Source organism: Lissotriton vulgaris, chromosome 6 (assembly GCF_964263255.1).
Source record: "Lissotriton vulgaris chromosome 6, aLisVul1.2, whole genome shotgun sequence".
Lineage (NCBI taxonomy): Eukaryota > Metazoa > Chordata > Amphibia > Caudata > Salamandridae > Lissotriton > Lissotriton vulgaris.
The window spans coordinates 1862623174-1862648321 of NC_141694.1; the positions used below are offsets into that span (position 1 = coordinate 1862623174).

General features: G+C 44.5%; 1 protein-coding gene across 1 annotated transcript in view; it reads right to left on the reverse strand.

Annotated features, from left to right (window-relative positions):
- LOC147709680 (uncharacterized) overlaps positions 1-25148 on the reverse strand; it is a 237182-nt gene that overhangs the window by 158003 nt on the left and 54031 nt on the right. Inside the window, exons 7-11 of the mRNA XM_086928192.1 lie at positions 21549-21692; positions 20569-20718; positions 18768-18917; positions 8681-8821; positions 8260-8406 (exon numbers count right to left, since the gene is read on the reverse strand). Of these exons, the coding sequence (XP_086784318.1) occupies positions 8260-8406; positions 8681-8821; positions 18768-18917; positions 20569-20718; positions 21549-21692 (732 nt within the window). The remainder of the gene's footprint in view (positions 1-8259; positions 8407-8680; positions 8822-18767; positions 18918-20568; positions 20719-21548; positions 21693-25148) is intronic.

The window sequence follows — 25148 nt, forward strand, 5'->3', positions numbered from 1 at the left end:
TTCCACCCAGACTCCGTGTACAGCACTGAGACAAGACGCACTTCTTTGTTCAACCGTCGGAGGCGGAGGAGTGGACGGACTTGCTGGGTCTGGCAGACCATGACCGAACGCAGGACTGGCAGGGACAAAGACGCCGAAGTGGGAGGCGACGGAACCGGCAAGGAGGAGAGGGAGCCCGTCCCCCGGGAATCAGGATCCAGAAGAAGGGGAACGTATCACGGTGGGGCCGGATAGCACTCTTCCTGTGGAACTGGAGGTGATCCCGACCCAGAAACAGTTTTCTCCATTGTGCTTGGTGCAGAAAACACAGTTGGAGTCAGGTGGTGCCCCTAGCCCGGCTGTGGAGGACACAAGAGACAAATGATGGTCGATCCCAGTGGTAAAAGTCAGACTAATGGGGCCATGGACACTGGGATTATCTCTATATTCTTTATGGCCCACGGGAGGAATATCCAGACCCGAGAGACTTGCATTGGGGACATTTGCCCAGAGACTCGGGGGCGAGGAGGGGAGGAGGCTTGCAATATGCTTTTAGCAGTGATTGCAGTTACTGACTCAATTGGCCGGCTGTAGAGTGTTGAGGCAAATGGGCTAGATCTATAGTCGGGCCGTGCCGCGCTGTGCCAGTCAGTCGGCTGCACGACACTTAGGGGGGAGGGGGATTTGGTAGCAATTGGGAATGTGAAATTTCTATGTTTTGGTATTTATTGATTACAAATTGAGGGGGGTATAAGGGTGGGTGGAGTTTTGGGGCGGGGTTCTGAGTCCTCTGGCCAGGTTTGGGTTAGGAGAATGCAGTACTACCTCCTGTGGGTGTGGGGTTTGGGGGGTCTTGTTCTGGTTGTTCTAGTTTGGTTGGGGGTGCTTCTGGGTCACAATGTAGCTTTATTGCAAAACACCCACGATGTTGGTATTAGCGGGGGTCACACTGCTGGGTGCTCCCTGGTGTGATAGCAGGGTGCGGCGCTACCACCAGGTACAAACAAATGGCGAATGAGATGCAAAGATATAAGTTCATAACATGAAATTTCAGGGGGCTCAATAACATGATTAAGCGGATTAGGGTGGCCTATTACCTCAGGCGATATGGGGTTAGTATAGCCTGGTTACAGGAAACACACCTGTGGGGTGATTGCCTCAAGTATGTCCAACATAGATGGCGGGGGCAGTTTTTCGACACGTCCTATTCGGGGGTTTCAAGGGGTGCATTGATTTGGTTAGCACCGGGAGTCCCTTTTAAGGCAATACACACTAAGCAGGATCCGGAAGGGCGGTTTGTGATGGTATCGGGGACGCTGGATGGACGTAGCTTGTGCCAGGTCAATATCTATACTCCGAACACCGATGAGGGTGAGTTTCTTGGGCGGGTGTTAGGACAGTTAGACTTGGACCCAGTCATAGAACTACTTATTGTAGGAAACTTTAATTGCGCCCTTGATGAGGATTTAGATAGGTACCCCCCCAATTTAGATGTGAAACCCAGAATGAGAGACGCAATGGGTCAGATGCTTCAGAGCTATGGCTTACTTGATACATGAAGGCACCGCAACCCTACCCGTCGAGTGTACTCGTACCACACACCTGCTGCCAACACCCATAGTCGGCTGGACTATTTTTTTCTCCAGGGAACGGCAATGCATCGAGTAGTGGGGGTCCAATACTTGGCCAGCTACTTATCTGACCATTCACCGCTCTTGCTCACCTACTCGCTAGACAGTCCGCGGCCTAATATCCCACTCTGGAGGCTCAACGCGGAGGCCCTGGGTGACCCGACCTACAAAGAGGCTATCTAACGAGGGCTTAAGGCGTATCTGGAGGTTAACTTGGGCACGGCTGGCTCCAGGGCGACAGAATGGGATGCAATGAAAGTGGTAATCCGAGGGATCTGTCTGTCCACGGAGGTGAACAATGGACCAGTTGCTTACCAGGAGGAGAAGCAGTAGGATTAAGGCAGTGCCTTCCCCCTTGCCTCAGGAAGAGGATCAGCCTTCTGAGGAAGCTGATTGTGAGAAGCAGGAGGAAACTCTCCAAGAAGAACTTGAGCCTGATTAGGTTGAGTTTCTTGGGACAGGGGGACCCTCCAGGGCAGATCTGAGGCAGGCGCAGTTTGACTGCCATTCTATTGAACCCCTCAGACACCAAGCTGCTGCTGAGGCTGCAGGGAATGCTAGTGGGACCCACAAAGTTTACTGGGATGATGGGCTCCTGTATTCAGAGGCTAGAGACCCCAAGCCTGGAGCTTCCAGGAGGTTGGTCATACCTTTGGCATTCAGGGGCTCCCTTCTCACACTAGCCCATGATATTTCTCTTGCAGGACATCTTGGCCAGAACAAGACTTGGGACAGGCTTGTCCCTCACATTCAATGGCCTCATATGTCAGAGGATACCAAGGAGTTTTGTCGCTCCTGTGTCACCTGCCAAGTCAATGGCAAATCAGGTGGCACCACAAAGGCCCCCCTTATACCACTACCTGTGGTGGGGGTTCCCTCTCGACGTGTAGGGATTGACATTGTTGGACCAATGGATCCCCAAACAGCCTTTGGGCACAAATTTATTCTGGTGGTAGTGGATCATGCCACCAGATACCCAGAAGCCATTCCACTTAGGACCACAAAAGCACCCCGTGGCAATAGCCCTCCTGGGACTTTTCTCAAGAGTGGGCTTTCCTAAGGAGGTTGTCTCAGACAGAAGAGCAAACGTTATGTCTGGATACCTGACTGCAATATGGAAGGAGTGTGGAGTGAACTACAAGTTCACCACACCCTATCATTCATCCACAGTGCAATGGTCTAGTGGAGAGGTTCAACAAGACCTTAAAGGGCATGATTAAGGGTCTCCCTGAAACGCTCAGGCGGTATGGGACATCCTGCCGCCCTGCCTTTTGTTTGCTTACAGAGAGGTCTCACAGAAGGGGGCTTGCTACAGCCCTTTTGAACTTCTGTTTGGGCATCCTGTAAGAGGACCCCTTTGTCTGATGAAGGAGGAATGGAAGTTACCTCTCAAACCTCCCAAACAAGCCATTGTGGACTATGTACTTGATCTCCACTCCCGGATGGCTGAGTACAAGAAAAAGGCATCTAAAAACCTTGAGGCTAGTAAGAAATTGCAAAAGGCCTTGCATGACCAAAAGGCTGTGCTGACTGTTTACCAGCCAGTACATAAAGCATGGGTGTTGGAGCCTGTGGCCCCAGCAGCTCTCCAAGACAAGTGGAGTGGACCTCACACTATTGTTAAACAGAAAGGAGAAGTCACCTATTTGGTTGACCTTGGAACTCCCAGGAGCCCCCACAGGGTGCTTCATGTCAACAGATTGAAACCATATGTTGACAGGGCAGACATGGGCTTGCTCATGGCTACTGATGAGGAACAAAAGGAAGAGAGTGACCCTCTCCCAGACCTGCTCTCTCAGAACCCTGATGATGGTTCAGTTGATGGTGTAGCCTTGGGAGGCAGCTTCCCTGACCAACAGCATCAGGACTGCAGACAAGTTCTACAGTTCTACAGACATATGTTTTTACTGACACCAAGTCAGACTACCTCGTGCACTCATGAAGTGGACACTGGGGACAGTCTGCCTGTAAAAAGTAAGATTTACAGGCAACCTGATCATGTCAGGTACATGTATCAGGACAGAGGTCCAACAGATGTTGGATTTGGGAGTCATTGAGCCCTCAGAGAACTCTTGGGTCAGTCCAGTAGTCCTGGTGCCTAAGCCTCAGACCAAAGATGGTAAGAGAGAGATGAGGTTTTGTGTGGATTACAGAGGTCTCAATGCTGTCACTTGGACAGATGCCCATCCAATACCCAGGGCAGATTAACTCATTGACTGAGTGGCATCTGCCAAGTTTTTGAGTACATTTGACCTGATAGCTGGCTACTGGCAGATCAGACTAGCTGATGATGCAAAGCCAAAGACAGCATTTTCAATCCCTGGTGGACATTATCAATTTGTGGTAATGCTCTTTGGTCTGAAAAATGTACCTGTCACATTCCAAAGGTTGGTGAACCAAGTTCCCTCAGGTCTGGATGACTACTGTGCAGCTTATCTAGATGATATTGCTGTCTTTAGCTCCACTTGGGAAGATCGGCTGATCCACCTGAAGAAGATTTTGGAGGCGCTGCAAAAGGCAGGCCTAACTTTCAAGTCTACCAATTGCCAGATAGGGCAGAGTCAGCTTGTATACCTGGGTCACCTTGTAGGTGGAGTCCAGGTTCAACCATTGCAGACCATAATGGACTGGACTGATCCAACTACCCAGACTCAAATCAGAGCTTTCTTGGGCTGACTTGGTTTTACAGGAAATTTGTCGAGGGGTATGGGTCCATAGTGACACCCCTTAATGACTTAACTTCCAAGAAAATGCCAAAGAAAGTTCAGTGGACAGTCAGCTGTCAAAAGGCATTTGATGACCTGAAGCAGGCCATGTGCACTGCACCAATTCTGCAAAGTCCAGACTACTCTAAATAATTCATTGTTCAAAAAGATGCTTCTGAGTTGGGGGTAGGTGCTGTGCTTTCACAACTGAATAAAGATGGTCAAGACCAGCCAGTCACTTTTATTAGCAGAAGGCTGACCCCTAGAGAGAAACGTTAGTCAGCTATTGAGAGGGAGGCCTTTGCCGTGGTTTGGGCACTGAAGAAGCTGAGGCCATACTTGTTTGGTACTCACTTCAAGATTCAGACAGACCATAAGCCCCTCTTATGGCTAAACCAGATGAAGGGTGAAAATCCTAAATTGCTCAGGTGGTCAATTTCCCAACAGGGTATGGACTTTACAGTGGAACATAGACCTGGGACTGACCATGCCAATGCAGATGGACTCTCCAGATATTTCCAATTAGAACATGAAGACTCAACTGGTCAAGGTTAGTTTAATGTCCCTGAGTTTGGGGGGGGGGGGTTGTGGAGGAGAGTAGTGTCTGCTTCCTATATACACCTATAAGCCACTCCTATGGTAGGCCTCGACAAACCTGGAGACAGAGTGCTTGGGTTTATGTGAGAGTGTGCCCTAGCATGAGCTGAGCCCCTCTGCAGCTTTCGGAAACATTTCCTTATAGCTGTTCTATGCTATAACCATACCATATACTCATAAGTGCATTATAATCCTCACGGTTAATGCTACCTTTGGTTTGGCTTTATCAAAACATGTTGTGTAAGGTGTCAAACACTTTGAAATATTACCCCACCCCCATCCCCACCCCAGCCAGTTCTGGCGGCGGGGGTAGCATTCCACCCTTCTAGAGGGAGAAGACATGTAGTTACTTCTTTACCCGGTTAAAGTTAAACAGAGCCTCAGCATCACAAAATGGATGCTGCTGCCACATAGATGAGTCTGACCTCCTGCTGCTGGATGAAACTCCGGCAGGGGTGGCCTGGACAATAGGTTTCCTGTCCAGGGTGGTGCTGGCACCTCTTCAGACAGGGGTTTTGTGTATTGGGGCAAGGAGGGCTGCATTCAGTGAATGCTTCTAGACACTGCCTGGAGCACACAAGGTGCTCCATGCATAGCCCAGTTCAAACCAGTTGCTGGGGCACAAAACCCCAGCTCTGGTGCGAAACTGGACAAAGGGAAAGAGGTGTAACAACCCCCTTCTCAGGTCCACCCATAGGAGGGACCTGGCCAGGTAGTCCAGCCCATATTCTTAGTATAAGTATAAAAGCTGTGCCCCTAGGACTTTAGATTATCCTGGAAAAACCTTTGAAAGAAATATCCTGGACCTTCGACGTTCCATTCTGACTGGAAGATGGAAGACATCTCCCTTGTGGTCAAGGAGTGACAACCCTGTTCAAACAGGCACCAACAGCAACTTTGCCAGTCTGCATTTTCGAGGCTCCTGCCGGATCCCGAAGAACCTGTGACACAAGAACTAGACTTACAGACTTCTCTGACCCCAACCCGCATTCACAGCAAAGCTGAGACATGTGGCGGACACGAGAGACGTGGGACCGGAACTCCGGGACATCCTGCATTTTGCAAGCTGCACTCCTTCAATGAGGTATCTCGAAGTTGTGCTTTGGGGTGCTTGAAGCCCCAGCCTCGAGCACCATTTGCACTTAAGCCCAGGCCCCCACACTCCGCGAATGCTCTGTGGACCCGCTTTTGCATTTGAGCTTGATGCATCTTCCCGGTTCCTTGTCCATTGGCTAGTGAGCCCCCTGAAGACCTTTATTTGAATGTAACTTGCTTTCCTGATTGCTCCAGGCTTGCTCCAGCTTCTCTGAAAAGAAGAAGGGCCACAAACCTTGCTGGTCTGCAACAGAGCCAACCTCGATGTCCTGCATGGGTTGCAGTTGCCAAGGCGTATTGGGTCCAATCCAGTTACCAATACCGCGGTCAACTAGATCTATCATGGGGCAGCTCGAATCCAGTGCCTGGTTATCGTCGATGCCTCCTGGACCTCGTGGCTGAAGAGACAAGCTTGACTACTTCACCTGAAATCACCCAACATCGCCTGGTTCCTTCCTGGTTCCTTCCTAAACCCGACACAAAAAGACACCCATGTACCCGGCTTCCCTGGGTGAGGTAACACGAGTACTCCAGTGCTCCCATGGGTCTTGACTTTTGAAGTGTCCTAGTTTAAAATGGTTCCATCCTAGTCCATCCGGAAGTGTCCTTAAATTGTATGTTTGTAACTTCTTTGTTTCCCATAGAATGTCAATGGTAACCCACGGCTGTGTTTAGACACTGCACGTGTCTCCCGTGGGCCTCCTACTTCTTAACCTTTTGTTGATTAGTGTAGCTCCAGTGATTCCACTGACCCCAGGCCTGCTTTCTAATTCTCTCGTGGTTCTTATTCCTTTTTCTTAGTCGTTGGTTTGTGAGGCCCCTAGGGCATAACATATACTGTGCAATTTATTGTATATTAACTGTGTGACTTGTATTGTATTTTTACCTCTGACCTCATGAAGAGTGCTGAGGGGTTGTGTTTAGATTAAATACATATATATTTGATATATACCTTGTGTGGCGTCCTTTCATTTGGTACTCAAGGGATTATAATTGGTAAAACAACTTAACTCGCCTACTGATGTCTTAGCCTGAAGACTGCTGCTTCATGCTACCACTAGGATAGCTTTCTATAAGGTTGACTTTACAACCACCATCAATAAGGGTCGATTATACTGGTGCAAGGTGCCCACTAGAACTAGTGGACATCATATGCCAGGCTGACTTCTCACAGGCACCATGTGCCGCTTCCCATAGATTGCTCTGTAGGGGCACCAGGCCCATGCCTAGGAAGGCCCACGAGCCTCGTCATCTAGTTCTTCGCTGCGGCCCAGGGGTGGACTGCTGACCCCCACCAGTGCTGCTCACCTATTCCTTTGCCAGGCTGTCTTAGCTGCGTGCACTTGCTTGCTGTGGGACAGGATGCTGCCCAGGTTCACTGCCGCCTGATCCGCCGCTGCCTCCACTGGCGATAAGCCCAATCTGTCTCACTCCTGCTCTGGCGCCCACTACAAATGCTACCGATGTTGCCCCTTCACTCTCGCCCATCACACCACCGTACTCGGTGCCCCACCCGGGAGCTGAATCATGGTTTTGGCCGGGTTAGGGGGCCTGGAGCTCGGAGCCTCTGGGATCTGCTACCATTCAGATCACAATCTTGGCCATGCCTCACAAGATTCCTTTAAAGCAAACATCGAGATCCGTGAATATCCAACAATGAGTAGCTGGGAGTAATAACCGTAGCCGGATTCTTCTCACCGATGTGACCATGGATGTTAGCAAGGATCAGCTCTTTTGAGAACAAAATAAGTCTTCTCATAGGGTCTGGTTACAGCATAGCCAGCATCAGCCTCCATTCGCTCAGACGCATGACAACACATTGCAACACTACGATGCGAGAGTCAACAACAGTGCACACATTTTGGAACAAATATCAAATGAAAAACCCTCTCATCCATACTGTCTAAAACAGTTTGACCGTACATGCTCAACTAGTTGACATCTCCCTAGCAAGTCATCAATCAATCAATCAAGATATAGAATTAGGAGTACAAGTGTAGAAGTTACACACACAGATACAGCTGCTGTGCAGTGTATATAGAGAGAGCGGAAGTCTGTTCCTCACTCAAGGCAAAATAATTATCCCAACAGCATGAGAGCTTTTGAATATTACAGATTTCACTACATGAACGCAGCACTTGTACATTTGTACACGATGATGCTGTGTCTTTCTGAATAAGGTTCAGCTTGAAAACAGAAATACAAGTTAAGAACTGACATCATCAGCCATCTCTCCACCTTGGCACAAGTACCTTTCTCTGGAGCCTTGCACTTTAATCCACACTGGAAGTAGCAGCACTTCTGATCCCCTGTGCAGTCACCATCATTCTTACACTGATCGTCTTCAGCTTGAATGCACAATATGGTGTCAATTGGACACATTCCTTGATTTGATTTCACTGAAAATAGTGGAGAATGTGTTACATGGTATCTGCTCTTGAACAAAAAAACCCTCATATCATACAGTGAAGTTAATTTCACAAACATTGGGTGGAGCGGGTTTCGAGGGTGCAACATTTTTTAGTGCACCCTCCTTGCGATATGCTGGATGTGCTGTGTTTACTGTACAGCGCTCCATGTCACAAGGATTGTGGAGGGCACTAAGTCACAAGCTCCTTTAAGAGAAACATTTAGATCTTCAAATGACTTCCTGTGAGTGGCTGTGAATAATACCTGTAGCAGGCTCCTTGCACTTAAGTCCACATTGGAAGTAGCAGCACCTCTGATTTCCTGTGCAGTCAATGTCGATCTTGCACTGATCCAATTCAGCCTTTTTGCACACAACTGTGTCTTTTGGGCATTCACCAGTTTTCACTGTAACAGAGGAAGTAACAAAATTCAGGGACCTTTCCATACAGTGGCACAGTAGAGGCTTAATGAGAACCCCTGACTCGCTCACCCCAAACACAACAAAAGGGTTAACATATTGGCCACATTTACACCACAACCACAGCAATAAATCATGAAAAAAATCCACCATTTGTTTGCTTACTTCTCCAAAGATATAGGGCATCATTTATGAAAAGTTTTGCATAGCTACGTGAAAACAGCAATGCAACATTTTTCAGGGCACCCTCCTTGCGACAGGCTGGATTTACTGTACAGCGCTCCATGGCACAAGCATTTAGAGATACGTTAGTATTCTTGATGTGTTCGTAGGTGGAAACGTGGTGTATTGCTGGGGTGTGTCTGAAAACAGATGCAACTCCAGCAATGTGTCTTTTCATAAGCGGGCAAGCCCGATGTGAAAGGGCATGTGTTATCCTTATGCCTGCTGTGAGATAGGCGTAAGGATTTCACGCAGTGGCATCCTAGAAGTGTTGCAGTGAAATCTCTGCCTTGTCTGCGACGGAACACCCACACTGCATACATTATACTTGTTGCAGGTATATTATACCACAGGAGTTTACGAAGTGACACATCTGTCTCGATGCGTCACTTTGTAAACATGGCGCAGTGTGGCTCGTATTTTACGTTATTGTAGAATCACAAAAGTGACGCAAGGGAGGCCAAAATCAGTCATAAAGTTCACCAAACAATTCTCTGGCATTTTCAGCTTTTTAGTCCTTGATGATTGGCATTGTGTAAGAAGGCCTGGGTGATGAACAAGTACCATGTCCACCTATTATATTAGTACTAAATATATTTATTTGTAGATGACGTTTGTCACTAATTAGTTCTAGCAAAAATGTACTAGATATCCTGTAATCTAAACAAAAATATTTTTTGTGTATGAAGCAACTGAGGGGGGAATGGAATCGGCTGGGTGTTCGGACCTGTAGGCAAGCCATTATTGCAGCACAGAGCCCAGATAATACAGTCTTAAACATAAGACTAAGAAATCTGATCCAGCATGCTTATCGCAATTTTAAACAAAAACAGCCTGTCACTGCTTTACCCCTACCTTTTCTTAAATGAATCAATGTATTTTAAATAATCCCAAAGTACCGGGCAAACAATGCTAACACTGGTTTAAATAGTAGTTCATGTGCATGGGGTTGTTTTACGTATGGACTCGCAGCCCAGTGGAGCAGTTTTAACAAATGATTGCTTGTACCGTTTTATTGTTATGAATAATGTGAACCTGAAATCCTCTTTTAAAGATATTTGTTTTATATCTAAATAAAGATTTTTGAAAAAAAAATGCAACTGACATCATTTAATCTTGCAGTACCCCTTTGAAAGGACTTCCCCCAAATACCCACACATAAAGCTCAATGTTTGCGCGAAACCTACCACAAAGCTTTACATGGAGTGACACCATAAAATGCTTGAAAAAAAATAAAACTAAATTCATGAATACATAGAACAATTAAAGATGTTTCAATACACAGCAATTAGACAACCGGGATCTTATTTAGAGTCCCTTGTGGCACATTTCCACTGCCAGAGCATTGCTTTTGTGATGCTCTAGAGGTGAACAGTGCAGGCCCATATCTACGATGCCACAGAAAGTGACCCTCCATGGCTTTTCATGGATTCATAGATATGGTGTGAGGTAAGGCAGGGCAAGTCACTGCTTTGCTTCCCATTGCATTAGGGCAGTGTGCCAAGGAAGTTACAGTGGGTGTTCCCATTCAATACCCATGGTATTTGACATATTCCAAAGATTAGCAACATAATGTAAATCTGGGAATGCGTCAAAACCATGTGCCTCCCCAGGGCAGGCAAAATATTTGTTTTTGTGAAAGAAGGTGTCCCTTTCTACAAAAAAAACAACTGGCTTTCAATGCAGGCCCGCTTGTGCCATGGCTCTGTGGTGTCTTTATTGGTGCAAAGCTGCCTAAATGGTGCCAGCACAAAGGAAAGGACATGGATGCATTCTATTGAGGTAAGTAGGACACATCGATGCACTTAGTTTATTGTGCAGCAAACTAGCTTATGTTGCTGTGTTGCATAATGTTGTTGTAAATGAGTCCCCAGCTCTATAGCACAGATGCAACGTACAGCAAACTCACAGAATGCCTGAAAATAAAGGAAATTAAAATCATATTTTGACAGAACAAATTGCATTTGTTCAACACAACTTACACACAAGGACTACAACAAGGATTCACTATGCACCATACTTACAAAATACATCCATAATTTTACAGAACAATTAAAAGACTTTCAATATGACTTTAACACTCTGAAGTAGTAGTGCTACAAAATCAGTTATAAATGATCCTTGAGATCATCGAACATCAAATCAAAAACTGTTACTTAAGAATAACATTCAGTAAATCTGGAAATGTTCTCAGAGCTATACAAATCTTGAAAAGAGAAAGTCAAATAACCATTCAGATGTAATGTCCACTTACAAAGGAAACTCCAAATAATGGGCACCAAGGGGCACATTTATCAAACTTTCACACAGTGAAAAGCAGCGAGCCACCTTGTTTCACTGCACTGATAAAAGGGTAGGAATGCTTCATATTTAATATTATTTGGTGCACTGCTATAGCTTTCTTGAGCAGGCACAATGTGCTGCCTAGCGCCAATGCAAGAGAGGTACAGAAAGAGGGAAGAGGGTTACAGAAAGAGGTTAGAGGGGTGCAGAAAGAATAACGTGACGTACAGAAATAGGCAAGAGAGGTGCAGAAAGAATCGACAGAAGTGCAGAAAGAGGCAAGTGAGTGACAGAAAGAGGCTAGAGAGGTGCAGAAATAGGAAAGAGAACAGCAGAAAGAGGGAAGAGGTACAGAAAAAAGCTAGAGAAGTACAGAAAGAAGCAACAGACGTGCAGAAAGAGGCAAGAGAAGTGAAGAAAGGTGCAAAAGAAGTGCAGAAAGAGGCATTAGTGGAACAGAAAAAGGCAAGAGCGGTGCAGAAAGAAGCAAGGGAAGTGCAGAAAGGAGAAAGACGTATAAAAAGAGGCAAGAGGGGTTTAGAAAGAGGCAAGATGGGTGCAGAAAGAGGGAGGACGAGTACAGAAAGATGCCACAGGGGTGTAAAAAGAAGCAAGAGAGGTACAGAAAGAAGCTAGAGAAGTAGTACAAGAAGCAACAGAGGTGCAGAAAGAGGCAAGAGAAGTGCAGAAAGGTGCAAAAGAAGTGCAGAAAGAGGCCTTAGTAATCCAGAGAGAAGCAAGAGAGGTGCAGAATAGGGAAGAAGGTTGCATAATTTTATAAGAAATGTGCACAAAGAACCAAGAGCAGTGCAAACATAACCAACAGAGGTTGAGAAGGAGGCAGGAGAAGTACAGAAAGAGGCAAGATTGGTGCAGGAAGAAGCAACAGAGGTGTAGAATGAATGAAGTGAAGTGCAGATAGAGGAAATAGTGTTTCAGAAAAAGGCAAGAGAACTGCACAAAGAGGCATGAAGGATGCAGAAGAATTAAGCGAGGTGCAGAAATAGGCAAGAGAAGTGTAAAAAGAGGCAAGTGAGTTATAGGAAGAAGCAAGAGAGATGCAGCAAATAGCAAGAGAAGTGCAGAAAGAAGCAAGAGATGTGCAGAAAGAGGCAAGAGGGGTGCAGAAAGAGGGAAGACAAGTTCAGAAAGAGGCAACGGGGGTGCAGAAAGAGGCAAAATAGATATAGAAAGAGACAAGAAAGGTGCAGAAATAGAAAAAAGAGGTACACAAAGAGGCAAAATGGGTGCAGTATAGGGAAGAAGGTTGTAGAATGTTGTAAGAAAGGTACACAAAGAATCAAGAGAAGTGTGAAAAGAACTAACAGAGTTGGAGAAAGAGGCAAGAGAAATGCAGAAAGAGGCAAGAGAGGTGCAGAAAGAGGCAAGAGAAGTGCAGAAAGAGGCAAAATAGATATAGAAAGAGACAAGAAAGGTGCAGAATACGGGATGAGGGTGCAGAAATAGGAAGTGAGGTACACAAAGAGACAACATGGGTACAGTATAGGGAAGAAGGTTGTAGAATGTTGTAAGAAAGGTACACAAAGAAGCAAGAGAAGTGTGAAAAGAACCAACAGAGGTGGAGAAAGAGGCAAGAGAAATGCAAAACGAGGCAAAAGAGGAGCAGAAAGAGGCAAGAAGGTGCAGAAAGAGGGAAGAGGGTGCAGAAATTGGAAATAAAGGTATAAAAAGAGGCAAGAGAGGTGCAGAATAGGGAAGCAGGTTACAGAATTGTGTAAGAAAGTTGTACAAAGAAGCAAGAGCAGTGCAAAACGAACCAACAGAGGTGGCGAAAGAGGAAAGAGAAGTACAGAAAGAGGCAAGAGAGGTGCAGAAAGAGGCAAGAGAGATACAGCAGGACCACTGGTGACGGAGCCCACCAGTGGTCCTGTGATAGCCTTGCAAGCAGGAAGCAGTGATATATTGCTGTTATATGCTGTTGTATGAACATTCTCTCAGCGCTAGGCACACAGCGGTTAACATAGGATTGATTTCCACGCAAGGACGTTTTGATTACAGCTTTGTTTTTTGGGACCTTTCATGTCCATGACACACCACTAAACGGTTGCCCCCCATGTTGCTTGGGGCTCTCCATGTTTCTACCTAGGTTCCCTGCCCTCCCCAGTCTGAGGAAGACCCGTAGCTGAGGAGTAAAACTACCCTTGTTGCGTCTGGGTCGAAACGCTGGCGATAATCCTCCACTCTGGGGCCTGCACCTTCTTGTTCATCCCTGCCCTTTAGAAACCTTTACAGATGAACACATCACTGTGTTAAGAAGAAATAGTAACTATGTCCTAAATGACGTCAGGGGCAGGCTTTCCTCATTGCTAAGGATAGTTAACCTTGGCACGATAAAGAATTGAAAAAGTCAATCTTGAATTTATTCTCTCTACCCTTCTTGCCTCTTCACAAGAGCACCACTCTTTGCATTTTTTTCACTCACTACTTGGTAGTAACCAACCCCCCTCCTGTAATTTAAATGGGAGCTGTATTTTGTGTTCTGGAATAACCAAGAAAAAACTGCCATTAAGCTAATGCTGTGTGCTTTTTAGCCTGAAACTTATCAGTGGCTACTGTTTTATATTATGAATGCCTTTGGCTTGTTCCTTCTCACTTTATCTTGCAGGATTTAAGAACATATTATGATCCAGTATAACATTTTCATTTATTGATCACTTTGTAAACATGGCGCAGTGTGGTTCATATTTTACGTTATCGTAGAATCACAAAAAAAGTTGCAACGGAGGCCTAAATGGCTCATAAATATTGCGCTACCAATCTTTGTTTGTTACATTGTCCTCAGAATATTTCTAAATACTGTAAATAATTACATATGGGCACTGATCGAATTTGATATCCTGTAAGACTGAATGTGGCAATTCAATCGGGTTATGTCAATTTTCTACAACTAAAATATAATTTTGGACAGCACTTTAACCTATCTTCTTATGTTTATCCCGGAAGAATATAAAGGCTCATTTTCCAGGCTATAGAATAAGACTGGCAGTGAAAATGTATTAATGTTAGACTTGATGTACTAGTTGGCTCTTTAGGAATCACCTTTGTACCTTTCAATCATTGGCACCAATTTCAAAATGTGGAGAAGCCTGAGATGGCTGAAGTTGTAATGCCTTAAACTGAGTGATAGGAAACATGCTATTTATATTAGGTAGTTTTAAGCATGTGCAGAACAGTTGTGTATTAATAATACAGATGAGGCAGGAAGATTCTATTTTCAGCTTGGCTGTTATATACCATGAACCACAAGACAAAGCACTAAAATTAAAGGGGGACCCATTTATTATGTCTGGTATCTGTACTAATAAACTGAAATATTAGCCCATAGGTCCCCTACGAGGGTCCTATTAGATAACTGTGGGGGCAACATCTGGAGTGTACCACCTTACTGAGCTGCACCATGTGCCCATAACAAAAGAATATCCTAAAGGAATTTGCGGCTGAAATGTGAAGAGATGTATACCATGACCCATCAACGAAGAAGGTAGTGGGAGAACTGGTCAGAGAATAGAGGAATGTAATTTGGAGACCAACCCTCATTGAAATAATGACTCCTGATTTAAGGTACAAAGGCTATGCATGCAGGTGTGAAAAAGGACTCTGGCGTTAGCTAGGCAATATCTTACACTTACTTAAGTTGTGGATATTAGCAAGAATTTTTTATTCGAACAAAGGAATAATTCTTATAGGATTTGGTCCCACCCTTGCGTCAGCTTCAATTTTATTAAAACTCATGACACCACTTTGCTGCACCTGCAGCCAAGCGTCAGAGGTGCACAAAGTTCTCTTATCCATACTATCTGAAAACTTTTTTAGATTAAATGATCAGCATTATGTCATCTCCCTGGCCAGTCAATCAATAAATCAAAAATTAAGAGTACAAGTGTAGAATCTACGTAGACTATCAAATGCAGTTACAGCTGCAGTGCAATTTATTTATAGGAAATATAAGTATGTTCCTCACTCTAGGCAAAATAAATATCTAATTCTTCTATTTTTTGCTGATCTTGTTTCTGCTGGCCTAAGGACTCTGTGTCCTTTACCACTGCTTACCAGTGCTAAAGTGCGTGTGCTCTCTCCCTTAAAGATGACAGGATTGGCTTACACCACTTTCATATATTTAATACACTTTACCTGTAAATTAAATACTACTAGTGAACCTGTAGCCATGATTGTTACACACACTTAAGGAGCCCTGCAAAACAGATCTCAGGCCTGACATTGAAGCCTGTGTGTGCAGTTTTAAACTGTAATTTTAACCTACCAAATAAAGCTTTTGCCAGGCCCAGACCTGCTGTTTTAATACATGCAAGACGCACTTTGGTTAGACCCTGAACAACCCAAAGGGAAGGTGCGGTAAAATTTGAAAAATTAGACCTGTACATTTAACGTTTAAACATCTTGGGAGAAAAAACTCAAAAATGTGTTTTCTCTACTGCAAGGTCTACTTCTCCCATAGGATGATATTGGGTTACCCTCTTACATTTAATAAGTGATAACTTTCAATTGGGAGCACGCAGACAGGCTGTGCTTTTTGTCCAACAAATTGTGTTTAAAAACCCACCTTAATGGTAAAGTCAGATTTTTTGTCACAATTCTGAAAATGACACTTTTAGAAAGTTGGCATTTTCTTGCTCAAACCATTTGGTGTCTGCTGTCTGTATCCTGGGTCAGATGACTAAGGGTAGCATGCAGTTGGCCTTTGTGCATTGCTCACAGACCGTGAGACAATGAGCAGCTAGGTTTTTGCAGGATGAGCAACTCTAAGTTGACGAGGGGCAACAGCTGTCACCTACCACACATGCACATCACAAAGATCCTGATGAAGCACACTGATAAAGGGGCTTGGCACCAGTCTATTTTAACCCTAGACAATCTAGGGCCAAGGAAGGGGGCAGAACATTTCAAACTAGTCAGGAGGTGGAAGCCTTCAGAATCTTCTCTTATTTCAAGGTGGACAGCAGATATCAATATTGGACCCTTGGACCCAAGTCTTCAGTACACATTCAGACCTGCGTAAGACTTTAATGAAGCACTGCTGTGCTGCTCTTTTGCAAACAGGACTGCTACTTGGCTGCCCTGCTGACCTCCTCCTTGAGTCAAAAGGAGTGGACATGTATCTCGAACTTAAAACCATCCACAGTGACTCCAAGGTCTAGTTGTCTGGCTTCCTGATCAGAAGCCTCAGGGACTTAACAGACTTCTTCCATCTTCAACCCAGCACCTGAACTTTCCCAGCTGTGAGTTCTACCTTCACGAGTAGTGCCAACCCTTTCCTGGACCCTTGTAAGTGTGCCTTTAGGTGCTCTGCCAGTCCACCCGTAGTATTAGCTGAACTGAGGCATCAAAGTCACAGCACTATGTATAGCCTCAGTAAACCTCTGTGTCAGAGTCACCATACATTGCATCACCTCTCTAAACTCCACAGCAGAAGCATTGCATTACCGTTTCAAGGTGCTGGATTTTGCATCGCTGCTCACAGTCCTCTAGGAATCGCTGGTGTGCAACCCATCCTCAAATCAGGGCATCGCATTGCAAACCCATTGTTGACGACTTTCTCAATGACAATGCATGACCTTCCATGGCAGTTCCTTGGTACTACCACCCCACGACTCTGCAACAGGGTTTAAGGTACTTTTGATCAGTGGGCCTAACTTGATCCCTGAAGACAGCGTGTACTCCTTTCCGGTCGGCAGGAACCAGTGACTTTTCTGTGGTCTAGCGTGACCAGATAACCACAGTTGGGCCTACATGCTTTTTTATGCGGTGTTCACTCAAACAGGGCAAGAGTAGCCCAGAAGATCTCCGTGGGAGCACTCTCAGTGTGTGCACCTCATATGTATTGCAAAAGATGCTAGAACTTATATGTTTGTGTAGTCTGGAGTTGAGGCAGGAGAGGACATATTTCAGAGATATATAAATACAAGTATATAAACAATACAGAAAGTCAGCAATGAAGTACTTCTAGGAGATGAGCAGTTAGATATGATGAGTTACAGATGAAATGATCCTTCACTGAAAGAGTTGTATATGCATAGAGCCATGTACCAGCAAAGGTGGTGTGATGAGAACCATGAATGGAGTGAAATTAAAAAGACATAGAACAGGTACATGGAAGTAAGGACAATGCAAGAACATATACAAAGCTGAAGACAGAAACAGTCTGTGATGTTAAAGTAGCACGGAAACTGCAATAGATGCCAGTGGCACGGTTGCATGTCAGAATATTGAATAGAGAAATATCAGCTGACATGTATATTGTGTTCTAAATACCATCCACAAAAATACTGTTTTTATGATAGGACATTTTCTAGTATAAATTGCAGTGAAGTGATACATTATGTCATAATATTTATGTGCATATTATGAAGATATTCTGAAAACAGTATTCGATTGTCACACCCTGGCAACAGCGTCTTGGTATCAATGTAGTTATGTGTGGTTTTGTATACCATTTTTTCCTTGGTCACCCAAAGGGAGGAGAAGGTCTAATCTTAGGCAGATTGAGTTCTTAGTTAATGTTTGAGGAAAGAAAGCTAGAAACAAAGGGGCAGGTTTACAAGCCCCTTGCGCCTCTTTTACGCCACCATCGTGTCCCTTTTGTGACACAGCGGCAGCGCAAAAGATGCGCCATGGTGTGGGGTATTTACAACGTGACGCATCTGGGAAATGAGTCATGTTGTAAAGCCCTGCGCCAGAAGGAGGCGTTGCTGTGCGCAGGGGGGGGAGTTCCAGCACAGGAACGCCTCCTAAAAGTGGCTGAGTGAAATCTACAAGTCACCTTGGGGCCCATGCTGCATCAAAACCCTGTGCCTGCTTAAAGCAGGCGTAAGGATTGACGCAGCATTAACATGATAGGGCCCCCTAGAGCATTGCTGGAGCTGCGTCGGGCTTGCGACGCAACTCCAGCAATGTGCCACTTTTACAGCACAGATGCGTGACACATCTGTGCCATTTTTGCCTCATGGTGCGCCGCATTGTAAATGCGGTGCATCCATGGTGGCAGAGGCATGGCGCACAATAAGTGATGCATCCCTGCTGATATGCAGGGATGCGCCACTTATTGTAAATCTGCCCCTACATTCCTAGAAATTATTTGGAAGTTAAGCATGAAGCTTTCCATGATAAACAATGAACAAAGGAGGTGCATAACAGTGGGAAGAACAGCCAATGAGGTTTTTAAGGGGGGCAGTGGAGTGGAAGGGGAAATCATTGAAAATTTGAAAGGACATGATGTCTATAAGACATTTTGTAAACCCTTTTGAGGCTCTGCCCTGGAAGTAATGCTTTAAAGAAGTCACAGACTATAGATGTCTCTAATGTCCTGGTTCCTTTACAACAGTTTTTCAAGCCTTGTCTGGATAAAAACAAAACATCCAAAAGGCACTTAAGTGAAGAAGTGGTTGTTACCTCTCACAGGATCCTTGCATTCCTGATTGCAAATCTCGATGCAGCACTTCTTCTCTCCTGGGCATTGACTGTCATTGCTACACTTGTGATTGTACGGGGGCGGGCGATCACACCATGAAATCCGCCTGGGACACTCACCAGATTTCACTTCTAGGAAAAGATTGAGAGATGTAAATATCATAACCCATATTTCAGTTCCATATGAATCATTTATCTGTGACAGAATAGATTCCTAAAAAATATGGGGTAAATCTGTAGCTTACAGACCATCTTCTGTATGAGAATGGAACATGAAATTTGCAATCAGGAAGTGAAAATATTACACACCATGATGGGGGGGAGGGAGCATGATATACAGATAAAAAGCCGTGAATAGATTTCAGAATTTATCCTCCACACTGTCCTGATGGGTTACAACCACTGCAGTTATTGTAGGTTGAAAAAACGTAGTTATAGTCATTTGCGGTTGTGATTGAACTTGCGGCTTCTGTGCAAAATCACCTTGGTCACCACTGCCATTATGTGCAAACATAGTTCAATTATAGGCGTAAAAATGGAACTAAGGGTGGCCGCCATCTGAAGTTGCCCCCTGCGCGGGCCGTGGGCAGCCTCATAGTTGTTTCAGGAGTCCTGTTAGTCTTTAACACTAATTTACTCCCTCCTCCAGGTTTCATGCTGTCCCCGCACACCAGCTTATCAAGGGACAGGTGGAGCCATGGGCAGCCACTATCTAATTGGAGGCCTGGTCCTGGACCACTTGGGCTGACTATGGAGGCTTCTACCTCCTGTGGGACTCCCAGCCATTGCCGCTGAGATTGCCGATCTCACTCCTAGCCGTAGTAAGCTGAATTTCCCAAGGCTGGCCTCAAATAAGTCTTTCCCTGATGGCACATTCTAACTCTGTGCTAACCAGGGCGAAGTGCTCTACCCAGATTACCATTCTCCGAGCCGGGTAGGAACAGTCGAACACAACCGCTCACGCAGGCACCATCTTGTCTCCTAGAAATTTATCTTTTTTGGAGAAAAGCCACCAGCTTGTGCAGCACAGACACAGGGTGAAAACGGACCATACTAGTCACCATGTATCTATGTATCTGTGAATGTGTTGCATATATAAAGTAAACAAAGGAAAATGTTTTTATTACAAGTGTGTGCCAGAAGGGTGGGAAGGTATAGGGCAAAGTCAAGAGGTGGCAAAAGATACCTGCTATGCATAGGTAAGAGGAAGTAGGAAGTACTTCATGAGTACAGAGAGACACAAGTATACAGAGAGGATGAAGGGTGTCAATGAGGAGCTATAAAATGACAGAGTATTGCTTGAAGAGATTGGAAACTAGTCGTTTTGGGAACTAGAGAAGTTAATTAGTTTGCTGGATTTGGACTGGGATGGTGGTCCAAATGCTGGTCAGATTGTCTGTGTTCCACTGAAGGTCCTAATTTTAGTGGAGGGTACACTCATGCCTGACTCTGCACATGTACAATAAAACCATACTAGGCCAGCAATTTGGACATCTTGTGTACCTCCACATCTAACAGCTGGAACTGCAAAACCATATCCACTTTGAAAAAGGAATACAAACATATCCCTTGTTAGTCCTCATTGGTGAGGTGAAACTTTAGTCCCTGTTACTAGTAGATGTATGTCTGTCTGCTCAACTATCCCTCTGTCTTTGACAAAGATATTCCACCCTCCTAGACATTAGAATGAATAGCATCCCACACTAATGTCTGAGCATGGAAAGTGTGGCAGGACCCTGTTATTGTGTCACAATAACAAGTGTTTGATTAATACAACACTTACCAATTTCTTGGTTGGGTTTCCGGCACTCACGACCTTTGCCCCCAGCACAGCATTTTCCATTTTGTGGGCAGTCTTTGTCCTCATTGCATTTATTGCACATGTCTTCTGATAGTTCATCCATTGGTATAAAGGGGCAAACACCAGGTTTCTCTGAAATGCAAAGAGCAGAGCATGCCTCGTTGATTTGGAGATACAATATGATTTCATTTCTACCCTGAAGTAGAAGGTCTCTGCCTTCAGTTATCAGTACAGTCTTTCGTATACATTGATACATGTTTATGAATGTCTTGTACATAGTTCCTCCACTCCTTATTCTTCCGACCACCGCGTATCTGTGCGCTTTGTTGGTGAACCCATCTCTCTTGTTCTTCATACCAGTGCCAGTGAAGATGGCCACTGAGACAGGCTATTCGTGGCGCATCAGTTTATCTGCATTCTGTATGGATCTTTCTGTGCACTTGTACTCTTTTAATGAGAGCGTATCCCTCTCCAAATGATTTCTGTTCCACCTTTGAATGTTCATTTGTTCTGTTCAAATTCATATCTACCTTGGTCGCAAATGGCGGAGTCCACCCTGATCCCGAAGCATACCCTACTGACAGCTGGGGCCACAGGACAGGATATCAGATGACCCTCTGGATACAATCCAAGCAGTCTCTTATAAAATGGCTCCTCTTACTTCCCCGAGCCTGTCTGAGGGGTGATTGTGCTTACAGTTCGGATGCACTAAGACTGTGAGTGGATAGAATGGTGTCCCCTAATTCAAGATACATGAATAGTTTATATGCAATGCACACCCCTCCTTTAGGAGAGTCCTTAATGTACATTGTCACACTGGCTCCCTAGAACACTCACAGGAGTTCTTAACATGGTGGTCCTGGTCACCAAGGCTCATAAAGATCTGTGCCCTTGGGGTGAAACAGAGGGCACAGCCAATCATGTGGTCCAAGAGACATTGTGGCATCACAATGGTGCCTTACCTTTCATCGATTTCACACAGGTCTGTCTGCAGCCCACGTTGCAGCACTTCTCATCAGCCTTGCAGCCAGAGTCATGATTACAGTCAGAGATGTATTTTGCATCGCATAACATGGGTTTATACGCTGGGCAGAAGCCACTGTGATCTGTAGCACAAAGACAGAGGAGAGTCATGGACAACAGCATGGAATATATCTCTACTAGAAAGGGTAAAAAAAGATTCCAAACTCACATCCTACAGTGAAAGAGAAGTCAACATGTTTATAAACATCGCAATCCTTAACACACTAATAACAACAGCAGATGCAGGGAGGCACAGACCTTATGTGCCAGAACTGTGAAATGTGGCAAACTGACTCCAACAACACATGCAACAGTGCACATAATGTGTACCAGCAACACTTCATCTGGCACAGCTGTAGCAGCAACACACAATATAGTTCATGGTTTGTGTAAAATCACTATACACCTTGGCACACCAATAAAGCAGCGCATGGAGTACAGCACACAATGTATTTACCCACACCATATATTCAGAACCACTGACCTCAACTGTACATACTGTATTCACACAGCACAATAGAATGCTAGTTACTTACATTACAAGAAAGACAACTGCTGCCAGGGCACACATGTAAAACACATTAGTCTGTACTGCATTGGTATTTTGAATTTCCAGACTGTTTTGAAGTTGATGTTTTAAGCCCAATACCCATTTCTTCACAGACATAGGTGTGTTTTGCCACTCTCTTCTTACTGTTTCTGGCAAATCTCTTAGGATGATGCAAGGTTTTTTTTTTATTACTAGCAAGGACTTTCTTCTTTTGCATAATTTGGCAAAGCACTGTAGGTGTTTACAAGTGCTTTTGTAGATGCAGCAGTGTGGTGAAGGTTCTCCCTGTCTTTACTTCTCCTAAGTCCCACTGTTGTCAAATTCTCCCTTCTCTGGCTTGTGCTTTGACTTTTTCAGATGCAAAAACAACAAGTGATGGACCGAATGTGGATCAATGTCACACATTCATCCCAGTCCAAAGATCTGAGCCCAAATCCATCGTTTTTTTGCACTCCACACCACCCTGGGTTAGACAATGGCGATATGCAAATCAGCTCTGACCCTGTTGCCCCATGGGAACAGTCCAGTCCGAACTACAAAAGCCATGTCCTTCCCAGAACGGAATCAAGCATCCGAGGACCGGACCGGTTTCGAGGTAACACCTCTCATCAGCCCGGCTAGCTTGACTCCAAGTGGTGTGGAGTGCCTGGGACCCACGTCTGGGCATCCCCAGCGCACTTAGGGCGGCAATTGCAAAAACAACAAGTGATGGACCGAATGTGGATCAATGTCACACATTCCCCCAGTCAAAAGATCTGGGCCCAAATCCATCGTTTTTTTGCACTCCACACCACCCTGGGTTAGACAATGGCGATATGCAAATCAGCTCTGACCCTGTTGCCCCATGGGAACAGTCCAGTCCGAACTACAAAAGCCATGTCCTTCCCAGAACGGAATCAAGCATCCGAGGACCGGACCGGTTTCTAGGTAACACCTCTCATCAGCCCGGCTAGCTAGACTCCAAGTGGTGTGGAGTGCCTGGGACCCACGTCTGGGCATCCCCAGCGCACTTAGGGCGGCAATTGCAAAAACAACAAGTGATGGACCGAATGTGGATCAATGTCACACATTCCCCCAGTCAAAAGATCTGGGCCCAAATCCATCGTTTTTTTGCACTCCACACCACCCTGGGTTAGACAATGGCGATATGCAAATCAGCTCTGACCCTGTTGCCCCATGGGAACAGTCCAGTCCGAACTACAAAAGCCATGTCCTTCCCAGAACGGAATCAAGCATCCGAGGACCGGACCGGTTTCGAGGTAACACCTCTCATCAGCCCGGCTAGCTTGACTCCAAGTGGTGTGGAGTGCCTGGGACCCACGTCTGGGCATCCCCAGCGCACTTAGGGCGGCAATTGCAAAAACAACAAGTGATGGACCGAATGTGGATCAATGTCACACATTCCCCCAGTCAAAAGATCTGGGCCCAAATCCATCGTTTTTTTGCACTCCATTGACTTTTTCAGATGGCAGCAGAATGCAGAACACACCTTCAGGCACCGAGGACCAGGGGCATCTCCCTCCTTCTGGTTTGCTTTGCACCCATGATGAGGGCAGTTTCTGTGCACACAAAGGACTGCTTTGCAGGATTGTGGGTGTGTGGTTTCTGTTTGGGGGTTTGTCCCACTCTGTGCACTGGTTGTTGCTGTTAGGCCCCACACACCCCTTTCAATGTGCCTGGGTAGGATCACTGAAATATTATCGACGGTCACATTATCGACTTGCTAAAATATCGTTGAAAAATTATCGACGACAAAAATATCGACTTTCTATACTTATTACACCAACTACAAAAATATCGAGTCAAAAATATCGACTCTTTAGAATATCGAGTACATAAATATCGCCTTAATAAATATTGACTACAAATATATTGTTTTTCATGAAATTACCCCTAACACTACAAAAATATCGAAAAATTAATATTGTAGTACAAAAATATAGAAATTAAAAATATCGTTTTTTTAAATGTATTATTAATAATGTAAAAATAATGTTAAAATACATATAATTTTACAAATATTAAATAAAAACATTAAAACATAATTAAAAAATTAAAAAATTAAAACTAATACATATACATTTAAAATAAATTAAAAACTTATTAATTTAATGTAATTTTATTTTTTTTAATTTCATTTAATTGATTTAATTTAAATTTATTTTATATTTACCCTGTACGCCTGTACCCCAAAAAACCAAAACTAACCCTGAACCCTAAAAATATCCCTGTACCCCAAAAACCCAAAACTGACCCTGAACCCTAAAAATACCCCTTTACCCAAAAACCCCAAACTGACCCTGAACCCTAAAAATACCCCTTTACCCAAAAACACAAAACTGACCCTGAGCCCTAAAAATACCCCTTTACCCAAAAACTGAAAACTGACCCTGAACCCAAAAAATACCCCTTTACCCAAGAACTGAAAACTGACCCTGAACCCAAAAAATACCCCTTTACCCAAAAACCCCAAACTGACCCTGAACCCTAAAAATACCCCTTTACCCAAAAACTGAAAACTGACCCTGAACCCAAAAAATACCCCTTTACCCAAAAACTGAAAACTGACCCTGAACCCTAAAAATACCCCTTTACCCAAAAACTGAAAACTGACCCTGAACCCTAAAAATACCCCTTTACCCAAAAACTGAAAACTGACCCTGAACCCTAAAATACCCCTTTACCCAAAAACTGAAAACTGACCCTGAACCCTAAAAATACCCCTTTACCCAAAAACCCAAAACTGACCCTGAACCCTAAAAATACCACTTTACCCAAAAACCCAAAACTGACCCTAAAAATACTCCTTTACCCAAAATTAATTAATATTATTTAATTACCAATTAATTATTAATTAACAATAACAATAAAGTAAATATATTAGCACATTAGCTGTAATTAATTTAATTTAATAATTAATATTATTTTCCCAATTAATTAATTAATTAACAATAACAAAAATTATATATATAAAAAAATACTCTAATTA